Source organism: Gymnodraco acuticeps, unplaced genomic scaffold, assembly GCF_902827175.1.
Source record: "Gymnodraco acuticeps unplaced genomic scaffold, fGymAcu1.1, whole genome shotgun sequence".
In the NCBI taxonomy this organism is placed as follows: domain Eukaryota; kingdom Metazoa; phylum Chordata; class Actinopteri; order Perciformes; family Bathydraconidae; genus Gymnodraco; species Gymnodraco acuticeps.
This window is the reverse complement of record NW_022991186.1, coordinates 244,899-266,742: the sequence shown is the minus strand read 5'-3', so window position 1 is coordinate 266,742 and position 21,844 is coordinate 244,899. Positions and strand designations below refer to the sequence as shown.

At 42.2% G+C, this 21,844-nt stretch overlaps 1 protein-coding gene across 1 annotated transcript in view; it reads right to left on the bottom strand.

The window, feature by feature from the left end:
• Positions 1-21,844, bottom strand: part of sema6e (sema domain, transmembrane domain (TM), and cytoplasmic domain, (semaphorin) 6E) — a gene marked incomplete in the record, with an annotated part of 112,559 nt that overhangs the window by 27,325 nt on the left and 63,390 nt on the right. Inside the window, 4 exon segments of the mRNA XM_034238138.1 lie at positions 209-331; positions 2,907-2,997; positions 17,124-17,225; positions 18,440-18,496. Coding sequence (XP_034094029.1) covers positions 209-331; positions 2,907-2,997; positions 17,124-17,225; positions 18,440-18,496 — 373 coding nt within the window.

Below are 21,844 nucleotides of genomic sequence, written 5' to 3'. Positions count from 1 at the left end.
GAAAACCTCTGTCAGTGCTGCGGTAATCACTTTGTCACATTTTAAATCAATATAATCTTTAAGTCAGTTTCGTGAGTCATATTGTTGGTTTATTAAGTACGCAGCAGTGTAATAGGTGGGATCATTTGCAGCTTTGCGGGATCCTTCTCACATTAATGAGCGGCTCGCTGCGCATTATAATATCTTCCTTCACATGCTGTTCGCTCACCTCTCAGCCATTTGGAGTCGTACTTGACGGTACGCAGCACTGGGCTGCTTTCTCCCAGACTTCGGTAAATCACTGCATCGCTCGCCAAGAAGTCTGTCATGGTGGCCGAGTAGAAATCACCACCTGAGATAAGAAAAAAAGACAGAAAAAGGTGATTTGATATTACATTGTCAGGGATCATAACTCCCAGGAGCAACCCACTTCTTTGAAGCGTCTATTTTGGTCACAGGTGACTTTTATTCTGCCCTTTAGAAAGAGGCAGATGATAGCCGATGTATGAGAAAGTGTCACTTTTAATAACACCCTGTGTGAACTTTGCATAAATGTCAGTGGAAACCTGGCAGGAGCGAGTCTGGCTCTGTTCACATAGTATCAGCTTCTCTCTGCTATCATTAGCACAGAAAACCCAACCTCACATTAAAGTCCATCGAGGGGCAACTTCAGATTACAGCCTGGGATAAAAGCGAGCACTCATACTTAATCACCCAGATAAATTAGGAAGGGTGTAGCTGTAGTTAACATGTAGTTAAGTTTAGGAGTATATATTTATTTTTAACATTCTCAGAGGTAATTTTCTTCTTCCACTTTTGTAATATGTATAAACCAGGGGTCTCCAACCTTTCTTGATCAGAGAGCTACTTTCATCACATCGCTTGCATTAATTCACATAGCACTCATCAGTTGAATTAAGCTACATTTTGTACACGTGTGAAATTGCAATACCCAAAGCTTATCAAAAATCTTAACTTCAGCGTAAAGCGATTATGTTTTTTGGTTATTCTGAAAAATGATGACATCAATTGTATTGTGATTTTCAACATGTATTTTATTCTCTTACTTATTATTTTGTGGTATTGTAATGTTTATTTATTTCCTGTACATGACCTTGTTCAATTCTTACCTTGAAACTTGACATTTTTCTTATACGTTTTGAAACGTATTAATCAAAATGTCTGAAGTTATTTTTCAATGAGATCACAGGTCTATGACTAAGACTACGTGTATGGCCAACTCAGGGGTGGGATACTTTAATAGAAGTTATGATTTCTGCATATATATTAGGGATGGGAACGATTAATCGAATATTCACGTTTTGTTTTTATAGGATATGTACATTTCGGTTAACCGTTTTTTTGGGGGTCGAATATTCGAATATACATTTGCTTTCAAATTCCCATCCCTAATATATATCAATATTGAATGGGAAAAGAAGTATTTAATGACCCCAACAATATTGGTAATGCATGTTTTAGGACATGACATTTTAGGCAACCAATGCTAATGTTTCCATAACATATAATCAGCAATGCAACGAGTCACAGCAAACATCAAGTGTGCATTCATCTCTGTCAAAGCTACATTATCAATACATGTAAGTAGTTTAAAATCAATAAGCATTCGAACTGCATTAATGTCAAACTGAAAAAAGTTAAATGTTAAATGACGTATATAGAATTTCTCTCAAACTCAATGCTGTAATAACTAGTAAGGTCTAAATCCCTCCGTAGGGAATACAACACATATTTATGTTTAAATAAAAAACACTTGATTAAATTATGACATTCAGGACCTTTAACATTTTAAAATGTTTGACTGGCTCTCTTCACTAAACCATCACCGGAAGAGCCTCGAAAGGCAGGTCGGCATTACTTACAATTGTATTCAACCTCACATATTGTGACAATTACCGGTGAAAACATCCTTTAACACCGGTTAATATAAATACGACTGATGAGATGATTTGTTTGTAACATGTAGTAGTTAGGGTAAGTCACCCCCTGGTATTTGGTTAGTTTTAGGTGTTTTTTTTATTTGTAATGCGTCTAAACCAGGGCGGTCAAACTCAAATACACAGTGGGCCAAAATTCAAAAATGGGTGCTAGTCGAGGGCCGGACTGGTTCAATGTTTATTGCAGAACTTATTGAAATGAACTTATTGCACATATTAAACCTGGAACTAACAAAGCTTAAATGATTGCCTATAAAAACAACATTAAATAATCAGTTACATTCATTTCTTATGGCTCTATCTGAAGAGTCATTTCTTATGGCTCTATCTGTCATGAGTACATTTCCCCACAGGCCAACAACAGCTTCAAAAAAACTATTCCCCTCAAAGAACAAACCAAACATGTCCTGTTGTCGTGAGAGAGAAAGTGCAGAAGGAAACATCCATTAAACTCAGTGTGCTGCTCTGTGATGCTAGCTCAGATACTTGGCATCTCATCTTGGGTGCAAGGTCATCAATGTTTGAGCTCAGGCTCTGAGCTGAGGAGACCCTCAGGATGGAGTGAAGGTGTGCGTGCAATATACCGGCGGACCAGATCTAATAGGAATTAGAAATGATCCTGCGGGCCGAAATTAAATCCACCACGGGCCTGATTTGGCCCCCGGGCCTTGAGTTTGACACATGTGCTCTAAACTGTTTCTGATGTTAGTAATACATAATCTAACTACTTTCTGTTTAGTGTCTGACTCCTTTCCTCAAGATTAGTTTGGCTTACAAGTGTGTCCCAATTCCAAATCTTCATTCTGTTGATTATTGAACTTTTTGTCAATACATTGAATTGAAATGTGGGAATCTTAATAAAACGGGAACATTGAGGACACTGAAGAGGAGGAAGGGCACAGATCAGACGCTGTGGGAGTTAATTAAAATAATTAAATCACAAGACTTTTCATTGCTCAAATGACTCACCTGCAAAAAGGCCGACGTTGGACTGGCGGGACTCAAAGGGGCATCGAGCCTGTCCCACCACCTCCTCCCCCTCCTGCTCCAGAGTGGACATCTAGGTCAGGACACAAGGGAATACTTTATTAGTCCATATACACAACTGTAAAGCTAACGTAATTTAGAAAAATGGACATTCAAAGACAGAGAATGAACACAGCGTTACGGTTAACACCCACGAGGTCATGGCTGCAAACAATCAAACAAAAGTATTTTATGTGGGATACCAAATCAATCTGTGACGATGAAAAGCAACACATGCATCAATAAGATTAGTTTTATTTGATGTATGTTATGCGAGCCGGTCCATAAATACACGGTGTAATGTTGGAGGTCCTGCTGTCTCCAGCGGAGAGGATAGTTTATCTCTCAGCCGCAGATATTTAGCTGCTATTTTCCAACACGCTGTTAACAAGGTTGTAAAGCTCAGATACAACAATGAGTAAAACCCAGCAGAGTGTGTGTGTGTGTGTGTGTGTGAGAGAGTGTGTGGAGGGAGCATGCAGAGCAGACTCAACACCCTGTGAAGTAACAAGGTGACACACACACCACTTAAACAGTCCATTAACACGTGGCGTTATTTATGTGATGCCGTTTCCCCTCCTTAGACACAATCAGTGTGTGTTCTTTTATTATGTTTTTAAACAAGACCTTCAAGAGGACGCGTCCTGCTCATTTTCAGGTTGTCTCTCCAGGGACATGTCTCCTTGCTTTAATGTTCAAAAAGCTCTTTTTCTCATACTGCCTGTGCCGCAGCACCTCTTTTCACCCTCTGTCTGAAACCAGAGCCCAGTCTGCTCTGATTGGTTAGCTGATCGGCTCTATTGTGATTGGTCAACCGCTTAGAGATGTCCCGCCCCTTAGCCTACGTACAATGTGTCGGAGCACAGGGAACACCCCAAAAAGCAGAATAGGGCCTCTTTAAGCTGTGTGTTCTGAGACGATGGTCAAAGTTTCCGATATCAAAGCACCGTATTTTCCGGACTATGTAAACAAAGGAGTCCGATGGAGGAGTTTCAGGCATGGGAACACAAGGATTTTAACCCTTTGCAGACCATTTACATTCAGAAATACCAATATAACACTCCAGGAAAGATAAAAGCCCAAAACACCTCTTTAAGGTTAACTGAAAACCTTGATTATAAAGTGGAGGCGAACCAAATGGGAAAACTTGTACAAACTAATTAATGCTGTGCCAGAATATCAACAACTCACTTTTAATGGGACTTCCATTCAGTAAATGATTCCACATGATAATCAATAATGTTATCCTTGTCTGTGTTTTGTGAATTATGTTTCTGTTGCCGATTATTGTAGTTGTATGCGTCTTGTTTAGTTTGGTAAGTGCTGCAAGTCATGCCAAGAGACTCCAGATGCAAATTAGCGTGAAACTAATTCTGGCACAATAGAGCTCTCCAACTTATTGGAAATTCAGAAGTGTACACCTCCTTCTGTTGTTAAAAAAACTAAGCGGTCTTTTTGAAACCGTTTTATGATTAATTACTAAGTTTAAAAACGGCAAAGAAAGTGAGATGTCACAACAACAGTTTGGGATAAATGATAGCTGCACATATGGGCCGATAACTTCATTATTAATGGTGCATTGTGTTTGAAATACTGTCAGATGTCCTTCTTCCCATCTCCATCTGTCACAGGAGGCACATTATAACAAGTATTTGTTTGAGTTTATCACCACAGAGGAAGAGATGGTTGCTTTAGTGCCGCAGATAGCTGTTCCCATCTTTCAAAAGTGGATATAAGCACCAAAATGTCCGTGTGTATCCATCTGGGGCCTTTTATTAAAAAAACAACACCCAGTTGGCCACTTGAATTTTACAAATGGGACTGTTTTACGAAGATGTCTGCCAGTCCCAGGCGAGAAAACAGTATTTTATCACACAATTTTAACCATTGGATCAATTTCTGAACCGTTTTTGAAGTCAAATGTACAATTTAGAAACTTCTTCAGAGCTTGTATGTGTCGTTTTAAGCCCGAAATGTTAAAATGAATATGTAAAACACTGGAACATTGCATAAAACATGTATTATTTAATGTATCAACAGGAATTAAAATCGTATTTCCATGTTTAATAGACGTACAATTAAGTAATAGAGCAAATAGAACAAATATAACTTTCCGCATTCCCTGAGAAATCTGTGCTAAAATCGCTCCAGATTTTAAAGGGGTCACATGTGTTTACACCTCTGAACCTGATGCAACCGAACACAACCGCGCTGCCCTACATATCGCTGCTGAGGAGCCTCTATTGGATCCTCCTGCAGCAACAACGATGGTGCGATTTGGACATGAATAAAACATATAAAAGTGGGCAAAGACTGAGAGCTTGTAATGCGTTTTCCAGTTTGGCTTCACAACAGGAAGCAGCAACACAAGAGAAACGGGACGGAGAGAACAAAGGACAGCGGGGAACTCATTCATGTAAATTATTTGATCAGTGGGACACACAATGTTAAGATCTATTATGATTTGTTGCCATGGTAGTTACACTTATTAACTTCTTTGTGCCCATATTTTGTTTCTCTTCTGTGACCATTTCGATGCTTTAATGTTGAAAAAGCTATTGATTTTGCTCATACTGCCTGTGCTGGAGGGCAGCACGATTAATCGATTTTAAATTGAAATTGAGATTTTTCTTTGTAATGTACGAAAAATAGCCATTGTTAACCGATCAGAAGTGGCCCAAGGTAACTACGCATACGCCCAACAACAACACTGCACGCGAAACCATGTGTGAAGACGTTTCTAGCAACGTGTGGATAAATGGCTTCAGCCGAGCCAGAAGCAACGATGGACAATTTAGGTACAATCAGTGAAGAGTGTGTTATATTTTATTAAATGAACTGTGAACTGGGTCAGAGAGAAAGACTTGCAGGTGTGTGTCTGTGTGTGTGTGTGTGTGTGACTGTCTCTGTGTATGTGTTGTATCTATGGAAACACTCTCCTGTGGATGTCCTTTTAGATGATATATATATATAGCAAATTGAATCGCAATATCTGTCAGAAAAATTATAGAAAAATAAATTATTTCCCCAAATCGTGCAGCTCTACTGTGCTACAGCACCTCTGTTCACCCTCTGTCTGAAACCAGAGCTTAGTCTGCTCTGATTTTAAGGAGGGATTATTATATTCCTCCAAAATAAACACCATATAAAACCAGGAGAGTTCTACGAAAAACCAAGTAATGGAATATTATTAGCAGGATGTTAGCTTTCAGTCTCTAATTAGATTTGTGCTCCAGAAAACACAATTAAATGTGGTTGTGAATCTGATTACAGTATTGACCAGACTCCTTTCCTGCAGAGTGACTTGATTTGAAAGTGAACAGCAGTTTGTTAAATCTTAAAAAGTAAACAGACGTCAGAGAGAAAGGAGGAGTGGATGAAGCTGACAGATGGATTTGACGCTTTAAGGCTTTGTTGTATCACAAACGCATGTTGAAGACAGCCTGTCTACAGAGCAGCTGGTCAGTGGAGATGTATGTTCATGGTTGGACACACACACACACACACACACACACACACACACACACACACACACACACACACACACACACACACACACACACACACACACACACACACACACACACACACACACACACACACACACACACACACACACACACACACACACACACACACACACACACACACACACACACACACACACACACACACACACACACACACACACACACACACACACACACCACACACACACACACACACACACACACACACACACACACACACACACACACACACACACACACACACACACACACACACACACACACACACACACACACACACACACACACACACACACACACACACACACGTCCCCATCCCTCAGCTGTCTGGATACACAGCTCCAGCTCTCCTCGTGTCTCTCTGAGTCCTGACTCCATCAGAGCTCCAGCTCTCCTCGTGTCTCTCTGAGTCCTGACTCCATCAAAGCTCCAGCTCTCCTCGTGTCTCTCTGAGTCCTGACTCCATCAAAGCTCCAGCTCTCCTCGTGTCTCTCTGAGTCCTGACTCCATCAGAGCTCCAGCTCTCCTCGTGTCTCTCTGAGTCCTGACTCCATCAAAGCTCCAGCTCTCCTCGTGTCTCTCTAAGTCCTGACTCCATCAAAGCTCCAGCTCTCCTCGTGTCTCTCCGAGTCCTGACTCCATCAAAGCTCCAGCTCTCCTCGTGTCTCTCTGAGTCCTGACTCCATCAGAGCTCCAGCTCTCCTCGTGTCTCTGAGTCCTGACTCCATCAAAGCTCCAGCTCTCCTCGTGTCTCTCTGAGTCCTGACTCCATCAAAGCTCCAGCTCTCCTCGTGTCTCTCTGAGTCCTGACTCCATCAAAGCTCCAGCTCTCCTCGTGTCTCTCTGAGTCCTGGACTCCATCAGAGCTCCAGCTCTCCTCGTGTCTCTCTGAGTCCTGACTCCATCAGAGCTCCAGCTCTCCTCGTGTCTCTCTGAGTCCTGACTCCATCAAAGCTCCAGCTCTCCTCGTGTCTCTGAGTCCTGACTCCATCAAAGCTCCAGCTCTCCTCGTGTCTCTGAGTCCTGACTCCATCAAAGCTCCAGCTCTCCTCGTGTCTCTCTGAGTCCTGACTCCATCAAAGCTCTAGCTCTCCTCGTGTCTCTCGGAGTCCTGACTCCATCAAAGCTCCAGCTCTCCTCGTGTCTCTCTGAGTCCTGACTCCATCAAAGCTCCAGCTCTCCTCGTGTCTCTCTGAGTCCTGACTCCATCAGAGCTCCAGCTCTCCTCGTGTCTCTCTGAGTCCTGACTCCATCAGAGCTCCAGCTCTCCTCGTGTCTCTCTGAGTCCTGACTCCATCAGAGCTCCAGCTCTCCTCGTGTCTCTCTGAGTCCTGACTCCATCAAAGCTCCAGCTCTCCTCGTGTCTCTGAGTCCTGACTCCATCAAAGCTCCAGCTCTCCTCGTGTCTCTGAGTCCTGACTCCATCAAAGCTCCAGCTCTCCTCGTGTCTCTCTGAGTCCTGACTCCATCAAAGCTCCAGCTCTCCTTGTGTCTCTCTGAGTCCTGACTCCATCAAAGCTCCAGCTCTCCTCGTGTCTCTCTGAGTCCTGACTCCATCAAAGCTCCAGCTCTCCTCGTGTCTCTCTGAGTCCTGACTCCATCAAAGCTCCAGCTCTCCTCGTGTCTCTGAGTCCTGACTCCATCAAAGCTCCAGCTCTCCTTGTGTCTCTCTGAGTCCTGACTCCATCAAAGCTCCAGCTCTCCTCGTGTCTCTGAGTCCTGACTCCATCAAAGCTCCAGCTCTCCTCGTGTCTCTCTGAGTCCTGACTCCATCAACCCAGCTCTCCTCTGTCCTCTCTGAGCCTGACTCCATCAGAGCTCCAGCTCTCCGTGCCTCTTGAGTCCTGACTCCATCAGAGCTCCAGCTCTCCTCGTGTCTCTCTGAGTCCTGACTCCATCAAGCTCCAGCTCTCCTCGTGTCTCTCTGAGTCCTGACTCCATCACAGCTCCAGCTCTCCTCGTGTCTCCTGAGTCCTGACTCCATCAAAGCTCCAGCTCTCCTCGTGTCTTCTGAGTCCCTGACTCCATCAAAGCTCCAGCTCTCCTCGTGTCTCTCTGAGTCCTGACCCATCAAAGCTCCAGCTCTCCTCGTGTTCTCTGAGTCCTGACTCCAATCAAAGCTCCAGCTCATCCTCCGTGTCTCTCCTTGAGTTCCTGACTCCATCAAGAGCTCCAGCTCTCCTCGGTGTCTCTCTGAGTCCTTACTCCATCAAGCTCCGCTCTCTCGTGTCTCTGAGTCCTGACTCCATCAAAGCTCCAGCTCTCCTCGTGTCTCTGAGTCCTGACTCCATCAAAGCTCCAGCTCTCCTCGTGTCTCTGAGCCCTGACTCCATCAAAGCTCCAGCTCTCCTCGTGTCTCTCTGAGTCCTGACTCCATCAAAGCTCCAGCTCTCCTCGTGTCTCTCTGAGTCCTGACTCCATCAAAGCTCCAGCTCTCCTCGTGTCTCTCTGAGTCCTGACTCCATCAGAGCTCCAGCTTTCCTTGTGTCTCTCGGAGTCCTGACTCCATCAGAGCTCCAGCTCTCCTCGTGTCTCTCTGAGTCCTGACTCCATCAAAGCTCCAGCTCTCCTCGTGTCTCTCTGAGTCCTGACTCCATCAGAGCTCCAGCTCTCCTCGTGTCTCTCTGAGTCCTGACTCCATCAGAGCTCCAGCTCTCCTCGTGTCTCTGAGTCCTGACTCCATCAGAGCTCCAGCTCTCCTCCTGTCTCTCTGAGTCCTGACTCCAATTGCTTCACAAGTTTCCCCCACAATACGTATAATTAGAACAATTATAAAACACATATGGCATAATCAAAGTTTCAAGACTTTCAAATAATACAAACAAATATATGAGAGAATATTATGTTTACAAGTTATCTGTGAAGTATTCTACATCTGTGTTGATCAATGTCCTCAATGTTTATCGAGTAATGATTAATAAAGTAGAAGATGATTGAATAAATACACATTAAGGGAAGTCCAACACGGAAGATGAAAGTCCTTTGAGTGTTTATATGTTCATTTTAGGAAAGTGCTGGGCAAATCATGATTTAGGTAAACATCTGTATACTTGAATACACTGATAGTATTGCATGAAGAGAGAGGAGCTGCCTCTCATCCTGTAGAGAAAGATCATTTCAAGCCAAGCACTAATACGAGACATAAGGACAAGTCAAGCTGTGGGAGTTAATTTGTTTTTCTAATGCCTTTTCATTTCATTAATTTGTTTGCTCTCAAATTATGTTATTTTTTTGGAACATTTAATTGCTTCCAATTCGTACTTTTAGATAACTGTATTGTTGTTGAACATGGAAAACTTTCTATTTGCAAAAAGGGCCAGACCTTTCATGTCAAGGACTCACATCTGTACTTTTGCCTTTTTAATTAAGCCAATTATCGTTGTGTTAATCTCATTTCCACTGATGGAACCTGTCTAGTTATTTAATGAGGAACCACAGAAGGACCCTCCCCCATCCTGACTCCTGGTAGGAAGTAGTGGAGTACAAATACTTCGTTACTGTACTCAAGTACATCTTTCTGGTATCAGTACTTTACTCCACTACTTATTTTTCTGAGGACATTTTACTTTTAATTCTTACATTTCTAACACAAATACCTGAACTTTCTACTTCTTATAACCCTTCCCTGAAGAAGCCTTTAATGCCAGTGTCTATGTCACATGTTTTCTCTCCTGCCCCCCACAGAGCCCCATTTCCTGCACGCTATCGAGTATGGGAACTTCGTGTACTTCTTCTTGAGTGAGATCGCAGTGGAGTACACAACTCTTGGCAAGGTGAGGCTTCAGACCAGACACTCTTGTGGTTTGTGGTGTCTGCATAATTGTTTGAGTGGAATGAAGTCAATCAACATCTCTTGCCACATGCTAACAATCACTTTTATTGTCTGCTAATTATTTCCTGTTCCTAAACATGATTGATAGCTGTCAGCCATAAGCAGGTGGTAAGTAGTGCAGTACAAATACTTTGTTACTGTACTTAAGTAAATGTTTCTGGTATCAGTACTTTACCCCACAACGTATTTTTATGAAGACTTTTACTTCTTACATGTTGAACTCTAATACCTGTACTTTCTACTTCTTACATGTTGAACTCAAATACCTGTACTTTCTACTTCTTACATGTTGAACTCAAATACCTGTACTTTCTACTTCTTACATGTTGAACTCAAATACCTGTACTTTCTACTTCTTACATGTTGAACACAAATACCTGTACTTTCTACTTCTTACACTTTGAACAGAAATACCTGTACTTTCTACTTCTTACATGTTGAACTCAAATACCTGAACTTTCTACTTCTTACATGTTGAACCCAAATACCTGTACTTTCTACTTCTTACATGTTGAACACTAATACCTGTACTTTCTACTTCTTACATGTTGAACTCAAATACCTGTACTTTCTACTTCTCACATGTTGAACACTAATACCTGTACTTTCTACTTCTTACATGTTGAACCCAAATACCTGTACTTTCTACTTCTTACATGTTGAACTCAAATACCTGTACTTTCTACTTCTTACATGTTGAACTCAAATACCTGTACTTTCTACTTCTTACATGTTGAACACAAATACCTGTACTTTCTACTTCTTACATGTTGAACCCAAATACCTGTACTTTCTACTTCTTACATGTTGAACTCAAATACCTGTACTTTCTACTTCTTACATGTTGAACCCAAATACCTGTACTTTCTACTTCTTACATGTTGAACTCAAATACCTGTACTTTCTACTTCTCTCATTTCCCAAACAGCTGGTTCCTTTAGTCTGAATGTGTGTTTGATGCGTGATCATTATTCTTTAGAGTCATTGCGTGCCTATTGATTTGAACACGATCCGTGTATCCATCATTTCCTGGTCTTCTCTAAAGAAGAGGGACCAATGGAAACGTTGTCATGTTGCCGTTGTTCAGCATGGAAACATTCATTAGCTAACAATGACATTATTGTTCTATTAATATAAAGGGAGGTCAGGTACTCTTTAAAGCAGCTGCTAGTTATGGGTACTTTTTACTGAAGTACATTTCAAAGCTTCTTTACTTTGACTTGAGTAAAGAAGTTTAGTCAGTACTTCTACTTTTATCAGAGTATTTTTAAACACGAGTATCTGTACTTCTACTTGAGTAAAGGATGAGTGTACTTTCACCATCTCTGCTCCTGATAAAAACCCTCTGTTAGTTCACAGGTCATCACGGTGGAAAGTAAGAATCCTCCTCTGAAATGTAAAGTCTTGAGTTATTCAGCTCCCCTTTGGATGGAGACTCCCCCCCACTGTTAGATTTACAGCCTGCTGCCGGACCCCCCCCCCCCCCCAATCCTCTAATGGCCCGCTGTGAATCAAAGTCCAAACCAGTGATGTCACCCTGAGCTCTGCTTATCAAAACCAGACATGACACAGGGCTGGAGTCTTGCATTGTTCTTACACAATATAAGTTTAAATCAGACTGGGGGGACGTTTTATCCCACAGGCTATGTATCCTATAGCACAGCGGCCCGAACGCATTGCAAGTGGGCCGCCAAGTAATTAGCAAAACATTATAATTTGTGTTGAAACATTTCATTATTAAGATTTATTTATTTATTTGAACCTCCTTTCCTTTCTCGATCCCCTTAGCAACGGTCATTACAGTCCTTGACAGCGGTCTGTTCTAGTGGATTAACAACGTGTCACATGTTCTGAATCGACCAATCAGAACTTTATTTAGCCTCCGTATTGTTTATGGTTGAATGTGGGCCGCGAAACATTTTTAGATTCTTAACATCCCGATAGCAATGAATAAATTAAATGCTTTGACGATAAATACATAAAAATATATCTGTGGAAGCCGTGGCGCTGTAAAAAGCACGACCAATCATCTGAGCCGGCCCGGCTAAAGTAACTGGATGGCCTACCTGCCTGTCAGCCTTCCATCTCGTGCCCTCATTGGTCATGTCGTGTGTGTTGGAGGAGGGGCTCTGTGAGAAAGTCTGAAGGAAGGGGCAGATTGTTTCCGGCTGTGTTACCTACCCTACCTTAAAGTGGGCCCTGAGTTCAAAAAGGTTGGGAACCATTGCTATAGCACAGACGTCTGGTTACAATGCACATATTAATGCATTTTTACAAGAACGTTTTATCTTTATTTTTGCTTCAAAAATCATAAAGCCGTGTTAATATGTGGAGATTATCCTGCTGTACAAAACGCGTAAGTATCATAAATACACAGATACACGCTTTACAACATCAGGAAGATACGTCCCCAGCTGACTCAGAAAGCGACTCAGGTTCTGGTCCAGGCTCTCGTCATCTCACGCCTAGACTACTGCAACTCCCTCCTGGCTGGTCTACCTGCATGTGCCATCCGACCTCTGCAGCTCACCCAGAATGCAGCGGCTCGTCTGGTCTTCAACCTTCCTAAATGTTCCCACACCACTCCGCTCCTCCGCTCCCTTCACTGGCTTCCGGTAACTGCTAGAATCCACTTCAAGACACTGGTACTTGCTTACCGTGCTGCGAATGGATCTGGCCCGTCGTACATCCAGGACATGGTTAAACCGTACACCCCAGCGCGTGCACTACGCTCTGCATCAGCCAAACGACTCGTTGCGCCCTCGCTGCGAGGGGGACCCAAGTTCCCATCAGCGAAAACACGTGGGTTTGCTATCCTGGCTCCAAGATGGTGGAATGAGCTCCCCATTGACATCAGGACAGCAGATAGCTTGCACATCTTCCGGCGCAGATGAAAACTCATCTCTTTCGACTCCACTTCGAGCGATAGAATTAATAACAAAGCACTTATATACTAATAAAGGACTGGCTTATCTATAGCCAGTTGAGTAGCACTTGAAATGTTTGGCTCTATGAAACCTGATGTACTTATATGATTCTGTTTTCTTCAAGGTTGTGTCTTCCTGGTCGAATGTACTTATTGTAAGTCGCTTTGGATAAAAGCGTCAGCTAAATGCAATGTAATGTAATAAATGTGTGTTTGCCACAGAGCTTATTGACTGCGATATACTGACATCCCATTGCTTTTAGTCGAGGGAGTCTTCCAGGTCAGCCTCCACAGTCATTCATCACTGCATCACTATATTGTGCATATGACAATAAAACCTTTGAATCTCAGATCTTATGATCATTGTGCTGATAAACCAAAGAGGAGACGAGAAGCAGCCGAGCCTCGTCTCCTCTTTGTCTCTCGTCCCGCTCTCTTTTCCCTCTCGTCCTCCCCACTTCATCTCCTCCCTCTGCTTTGTTGTTCCAGAGGTGTGAGAATATTGCCTACATCAGCATATCTTGTGTTCTGTCAACAGATTATTCCACCAACGTGAAGCGTTTGAAGTTAAACACAGTTTGTGCTCTGTACAGATCTGCGGCTCAGTTAAAGTCCACATCTGATGTGATTGTTCAGACCCTTCGTATCCTTTTAATAATTTCAGTTATTTTCACTTGTGTGGCTGCACTTTGAGCTCACAGCCGCTTGTTGTCCCCTCGCTGTAAACACATATTGACGTGCATGCTGCCAGACTTCCTTAATAGCTGACTAATGCTGCTTTCAACCCGGTGTGACCACTCTTTGTGGCTCTGTGTGTGTGTGTGTGTGTGTGTGTGTGTGTGTGTGTGTGTGTGTGGGGGTTATTTTATAGGAGACGTCCTTTTCAAATGGCTTTAATTTGTTTTTATTACTTTTCCGTCTATAGTGGCCTTTCACAGATGTGCTGTACCTGTGTGTGTGTGTGTGTGTGTGTGTGTGTGTGTGTGTGTGTGTGTGTGTGTGTGTGTGTGTGTGTGTGTGTGTGAACTGGTGTATGTGCAACACAACATTACAGTGTGATGGAAAATGCACTTTTTAAATATTTTTAAGGTTTTCCTGACTTTACTTTTTAATTATCCCCCTCTTATATAAATTAATAAAACATTTTAAAGTGAAGTTTATTGTTTAAAATCATATTTTGTTATATTGCGCTATTGATGCAATGTTTTGTAAAGGTAATTATTCAGTGGTTAAATATACCTCCTTTTATCAACCAGCTTTAAAGGTCACCTAGTGTGCAAAACGCACTTGTTCATGTCTTTCATACATCAGCATACATCATACATCACCCTCTGTGTAAAGAGACTCTGGAAGTTTCAGGAACTAATACCCCCTCTCTTTTTGTCCTGATCCAACAATATATGTGTATGTCAGTATGTATCTGTAGAAAAACAGATATTATTCAATACATATGTTTTCCGTTATCCTTTAAAATGATTTGTTCCTAATATTCCATAATCCTAAAGGCTCTGCCGTCTCTGTCCTGTTCCAGTCTGATGTTACACATTGTGAGTCTTTACTGATGACTTGAACATCTGCTCTGTGTAAGCCACTACCACCTGTTTATGACATTACATCTGATAATTCCACTTAAAGAGGCCCTACTTGGCTTTTCCCTTTCCTGTAGTGTGTTATATAGGTTTTAGTGCATGTAAACGGTCTGCAAAGGCTAAAGTTCACACACTCCCCCGCTGCATGAAACGCCTAATTTTGACTGCTTTGCAGAGGTGGGACCAAGTCATTGTTTTGCAAGTCCGAGTCAAGTCTCAAGTCTTTGCGCTCAAGTCCGAGTCGAGTCTCAAGTCAGGTTGGGCAAGTTCAAGTCCAAGTCCTAAACTTTGACCAAACGAGTCATAAACAAGTCATTATGTGTTTTTCACCAAATGTAATGACATCGATCAACAGAATAATACTTAATAATCAAACCGCTCTTTATTAGTCACATTAATAATTTAATAATCAATTTTCTCTCTGCTGGTAAAGTAACGTGTGTTTTTCTAATTTAAGAGGGAACAATAAGGTAAGGCTACCGTGACGGTTTGATTCAGAAGGAGTTTAATGTATAAGATCCCTGATGTTGAGGTGACCAGAATGTTTATTTCCACTGTGTACAACATGTTATAAGGGACCCACAATCTATCTTTATGCAAGGGATAATGTGCAGCGAGGCGGTCTCTATGGGGAAGAGAACACCTGCATCTAGATCCCTCTGCAGGTGGTACTTTAACTATATTTTGATGCTAATACTTTTGTACTTTTACTTGTAACATTTTGAATGCAGGACTTTTTATTGTAACCGAGTATTCCTACACTCTGGTACTTTTGTACTCAAGTACAAGATCTGAACTTCTCCCACCTCTGACAGTAAATCCTGAGTGGTTACCAAAATAAAGGTAACCAAAAAAGGTTATTTTCATTTTACAAATCCTGCACTCAGCTTTGCTTTCTCCACTATCACTTTTTTCGGTTTTCGCTCATTTCTTGACTTTTCCCGACGCGCTTGCATTTAAATCCGTCTCCCCGTCTCCCCGTGCAGCTGGCCTGTACCACTACACATGCTGTGCCCCCCACCCTTCTTTCACATAATGGTATGATCCTAGTGTGTCCTCGCATATGATTGGCTGCATGGTGGGCCAGCTAAATAAAGACCCGCCCCTGCCTGCAAGGATTCTCAGCAAGAGTAGGAGCGGCTGAAGATTCTGCTCTTCTAGCGGCAGCTCGCGATCGGCGTGTTGGAGACCTCTGAATTAAAGTATCAAGTCACCTCAAGTCAGAAGGCTCAAGTCCCGAGTCATTGGTGTTCAAGTCCAAGTCGAGTCGCAAGTGTTTTGTGATTTTGTCAAGTCGAGTCTCAAGTCATCAAATTGGTGACTCGAGTCCAAGTCATGTGACTCGAGTCCACACCTCTGCTGCTTTGTATTCTTACGTATCATAGAAACACTTAAGCTTCTTTGGCTCCAACACATTGTACGTGATTGGCTAAGGGGCGGGACATCTCTTACTGGTTGACCAATCACAACAAATGAACATATTATGTCCTCTTTAAATACAAAATATATATAACAACAACAAAGAGAAAAAAACAAAACATTCAAGGTACACAAAACAGGGGCAAGAAGAATCTTAAATGGCCCCCACCCCTCCGCTCCCCCTCTAGCGTGCATTTTCCTTGAAACTAAAAGATTAGGTCATCAGCGCCATGTTGTAAAAACATTTTTTTTTAAATGTTGTACGAAACAATCAAAAAGAAATAACTTTTACACTGACAAGAAACAGGTCCTGCTCATAGCCATTCAGGATTTGGCTTCTAAATAATAGTTTTAGTTTAGATACACTTTAATTTTGAATTTAGAAAGTTTTGAATTTGTTCGTATGGATGGTTTTTGAAAAAGGCAGTTTCCTCTCAACATGTGCATGCCCTCTCTCCGTGACGCTACATACTGTACGTGAAACAATGTGGGTTCGCTATCCCATTCCCATCCTAATGGGGTATGTAATGGAAGTTTCGTTTTGAAGGTGTTAGATATTTGTATCAAGGACAGCAAAACATTTCAAAGTGTTTTTTAAGGGTGATTGGGAATAGAGACCAACCTTCTCTCTGAGATCAGATTAAGTGTATAGGCCGTGTGTAAAGTGTTGTATGACATGTGAGAAGGAGCTAATTAACAAATAGTGTGTTTTGTGCATGCATTGCTTGCATCATCACTTTCTAGACAGCATCCGATTTTGTTTTTTAAGACAACAGGTGCAATAGAAACCGCACACAATGACAGAACCAAACACACAACAGCTGTCCTGAACTACGATCAGTAACTGAAGCCACGGTTTCTTACCTTATAGTTGCGGCAGGTGGGGTTGAAGGCGTTGGTGCCGCATGCGAACAGCGTCTCGTCGTTGCGTGGCACCAGCACTTTGATGTAGTTGTAACATTCATCCTGCCAGGTGGAAAACAGGCTCATGTTACTGTGCGTCAGGTACGGGCTAATGTTGCCCGGGCAACGGCCCTTTTGCCATTTTTGCCTGACCTGCCCCTCTGGAGAGAGCCAGAGTTGTTTTGTTTTCTATTGTGGCCGAATCAACATGATAAGCCCACAATTAGTATTGTAGCGTCTCGCTGCGGGAAACACACCTTGTCCGCGCTGTCACCTGCCCCCAGTCACCTGACTTTGTTTACAATCTGACAGCTGGAAGCAAAGGAAAGCCCTCCGAGTCCAACCTCATATGGCTATGGTGATCACACCAAACGCCTGCCTGGCTCCTGCCCGTTAGAGTATAGGGGACAAACCAGGGGACTTTACTTCCTCTTGACACCGTCGGTTGTGCTTCTGTCTTTCTGTGTCTTTTACTCTGCTCCGTAAACTCCCTCACCCTCGCTCTCTTTTCTTGATCGCCCTCTCACGGAGAACTCTTCACTGTCCCGCTTTATAGTAGGATTTCTGCCATGTCTCCACTTCAGTTTGACCATCTCTGTTATTAAGTGATGGAATTCTAAATAAATAAGTAATTAGATACCTTACCGTTACTACGCTCATAAAGAATGATAAGAATAATGCGTCTTGAACTGGTTTAATTAATTAGTGAGTTTATTTAAGGTAATTATAGAAGCCCTATGTTATCAGTAGCCTATGTCTGCACAGCAGTAACAAAACTGAATTGTCCCCATTGTTTCTTTAATAGTTACTAACATTAGATATTTTAATGAGATATGGACCGCAACAAAATATGGACCGCAAATAACGAATTTAGCAGTTGGACATAAAAGTCAACTGAGTGTCACTTGCAATGACAGTGTTGTGTTTTTATTTTATGAGTTTATGGTAGAATTGTTTTCCAGTGTAGAGCAATAGCCCCTCCAAATGTCTGTGCACGTCCCTGCTGTGCGTCAGGGACCTGGTCCAACGACAGAATCAAAGCAGGAAGAGAGACACACAACCCTCCTTCTGTTTTACAGTCTCCATTGTTAATCCCCAGGCTGGTTCTTGTGGTTACGATGTAGCTCTGGGGGGGACATGCTACGCTAAAGCCCCCCGCCTGTCTGCTGATGGATGTGCCGCTGATTGTGATAAGCTACCTGCAGACCATTGCTTATTGCAAATCTACGCTGTGCAGGAAGGCAGAGGGTGAGCAATAAGGGAAAGATAATACTCACGCTGTTCTTGCCTCTCACGGTGCACTTCTCCACATCCTTCGTCTTCCAAGTCAGTTTCTGAAAAATGAACAGACAGCCAACTGTCAGCTCAAAGACAAGCTGCTTCTCACCATCGCAGCTTTTGTTGCTCCCAATCGTTCAAGTGCTATTACGAGACAGCTGCGAAGAAAATCTCATTAACTTCAATAAACCGTCACGGAGAAGAAAAACAAACAAAGTGTATCAAAGAAGTGTACACACCACACACACCACACACACACACACACACACACACACACACACACCACACACACACACACACACACACACACACACACACACACACACACACACACACACACACACACACACACACACACACACACACACACACATACACACACACACACACCACACACACACACACACACACACACACACACACACACACACACACACACACACACACACACACACACACACACACACACACACACACACACACACACACACACACACACACACACACACACACACACACACACACACACACACACACACACACACACACACACACCACACACACACACACACACCACACACACACACACACACACACACAACGTCATTTAGCCCCAATTAACCTTCTGGCCAAACGCCCCGCACCCCAGAGTCTGTTTACACACTTCCTGTCTGTGCGCTGGTCGACCAATGGAAAACAGATCCATCAACCAGTTAAAAAGCTTCGCCAGTGGACGGTTTAATGTCCTCCCTTCAATTGTCGGGTAATATTATGACCAGAAGTTTCTCAGAGCTCATAAATAAGGCAGAGGAGCTGGCAGCTGTTTACACTGCAGCTTCACTTCCAAGATATTCTTCAGTCAACAGTTTGTGACAGGACACGAGCAGACAGGAGCTCGATGTCTCTGAGGGTATTATGGGATGGCTTGGAGCTGTGCAGCACGACTGGGGTCTGCTTTGAGTCTGAGCTTGAGGCCACTTCCAGGATTCTTTTTAGACTCATTTTAATATTAATTTCGAGTGGAAAGTGTCTCTGTTTTAGCCACTTTTAAATGTTGACTCTTTAAAAATGTTATCTTGTACACAATAAAGAAATGTAGCTACCTGTAAATATATTTATTTTTGCTTAAAGATGGTACACCTTTATTTCCTCACACAATTAGAAATAGTGTAATAAAAATTACTTTCTTATTTTAGAGATGACATCCTATAATCATTCATTCACATTTCTTTTTCAAATACATTTGGACTTTAGACTTTAATATACGCACATACTGTAGGATATTCCTAAACATTGTTTCATGCCAGCTCTTTTAAAATGGCACAGCTCGTCCTCTTTACATTTTGATATACTGCACATATTTTTAATTTAGTACATTTTCATAATTTAACTGCAATTTAATACAATATTTTTATATTTCTTCCTATTATTGTGTTTGAATTGATTAATTATACACCCAAGCACATTTTCTGTATGTGTTCAACTTTTTGGTAATAAACTTTGATCTGATTAATCCGTCTATCTAAATGCTTTTAAAATACGGTTTAGAACGAAGAAAGAACACAATTAACAAAAAGACATGTCAGAAAACACAATCAAATAAATGTCATGCATCAAATATGTGTCTAAATCCTTATAAGGCACAACTGGAGAGACTTTTGAGTCTTCCTTTCCCTTTTGGCTGCTCGGGTCTTAACCGTCTCAAGGTGTTCTGAACCACGGCCTTGCACTTATCGCCCTGTGCTAAAACTCATGTTGATGCCTTATTGGAGCGGGAGCGGGGCGGGGGTCACTCCTCTTGGACCAAAAGTCCCTGAAAAACAATTTGTCCCACAGGCACCTTATTCTGTTGTTTCTCAGAGCTGCTTTTCCATTTCATTGGAAAGCTTTCCATCCAGCGGTCTAATCAGAAAATACTTCGGACAGAAGAATGCAATCTAACAGACGGGAACACCTCATGGAGGAAAGACATGCATCTCAATAGGGTTGGGCTTTAAACCAAACTTTTCTTGATTTATACCGAATGCAATAAGTTTAATAATGAACACATCCAGTGAAATGCCCAAACCCACTAATGCATTAGTCATTCCCCTTTAAATGTCTGACTTCCCTTTTGTTTACGTCACTTGACCGAAAGCCTTATGCCTCTTTCTGCAGATTTATGTGTTTGGAAAAAGGTCTTAAATAAACATTTTGATTTCTCACAAAGGCTCATTAATTTCCTGAAACAGCTGCGCTCTGTAGTTTCCAGTAAACATTATTCAAGCAGTTCAAAACGGTGTCTTTGCCTGGGACTATTTTCAGCGGAGGATTGATACACAAGAAAGGGTTTTACATCAGCTGAATGTGGGATCGACTCAATCTTAACTACAACCAATTTAACAGATGTAAAATTAGTTAGTGGGATCTATTGATTGTTGGTTTGGGTCTTCAAGAGGTTTGAAAAAAAAAATAACATGGGGGGATGCCCTGCAGTACATGGTGCTGCACATATTTTGTATGTTTGATACTTTTTGGGTACACACAAGACAATCTGTCCAAATATTACTATCAATAAGCTCAGTCAGGAGGTTTATACGTCTCTTCATAGTGTTTAATACCTAATACTGTTCCGACTGTACATACTGTATTTAGAATACTTATAATATACACATCACTGCTTTTCTAACACTTTTGGTTTGATGCTAACTGCATTTCGTTGTGCCAGTACTTTTACTGAATGGCAATAAAGACTGAGGACGAGTCATCATTTCCTGAGCCGTATATAAAACTCCTTTTTGTCTCCGATTGGAGAGCCAGCGCCTCCAGGATGCGTGGGACATCTCCGGCGTGACTTTGTGAAGGTTTGACACGATTCAGCTGAGTCAGCATTATGGAAATGGACCCACCTCGTCTACGCTCCATTTGGTTTACTAATAATTACTTATGTTATGGCCACCGAAGCCCAGGGAGATCAGCGAAGAGAGGAGAATGTGATGAGGGTAAAAGATGAAGAGACGGTTTGAAATAAGTGAAAGAATGGATTTGAGATGAAGAAGACACACCTATTCTAGAGATGCGAGTCATTTAGGGGAGTAATGACTTCAATGATTTCCCACTCTGTTCCTGCTGTCACGCTGGAGGCGGCAGAAGCTCGAGTAAACGGCAAAAAAAGACATCGTCTACAAACATTCAATCTCCAAACTCTCATATAACGTAATGGAGAAAATATGAACTGTTCCCATTTCTTGGTGCCACAGGTTTACACCCAGATCAATACTTTAGATCTCCCTCTCATGGAGAGGGGGTCTGATCAGAATGCATGTGTGTAGCACTCATCTAAATACGAGGTCCACGGCCTCTGAGGGCTTTTATTTCAGTGCAATCGTGTTTGACAAATGAGATTCAGATGGGAAGGAGCGTGG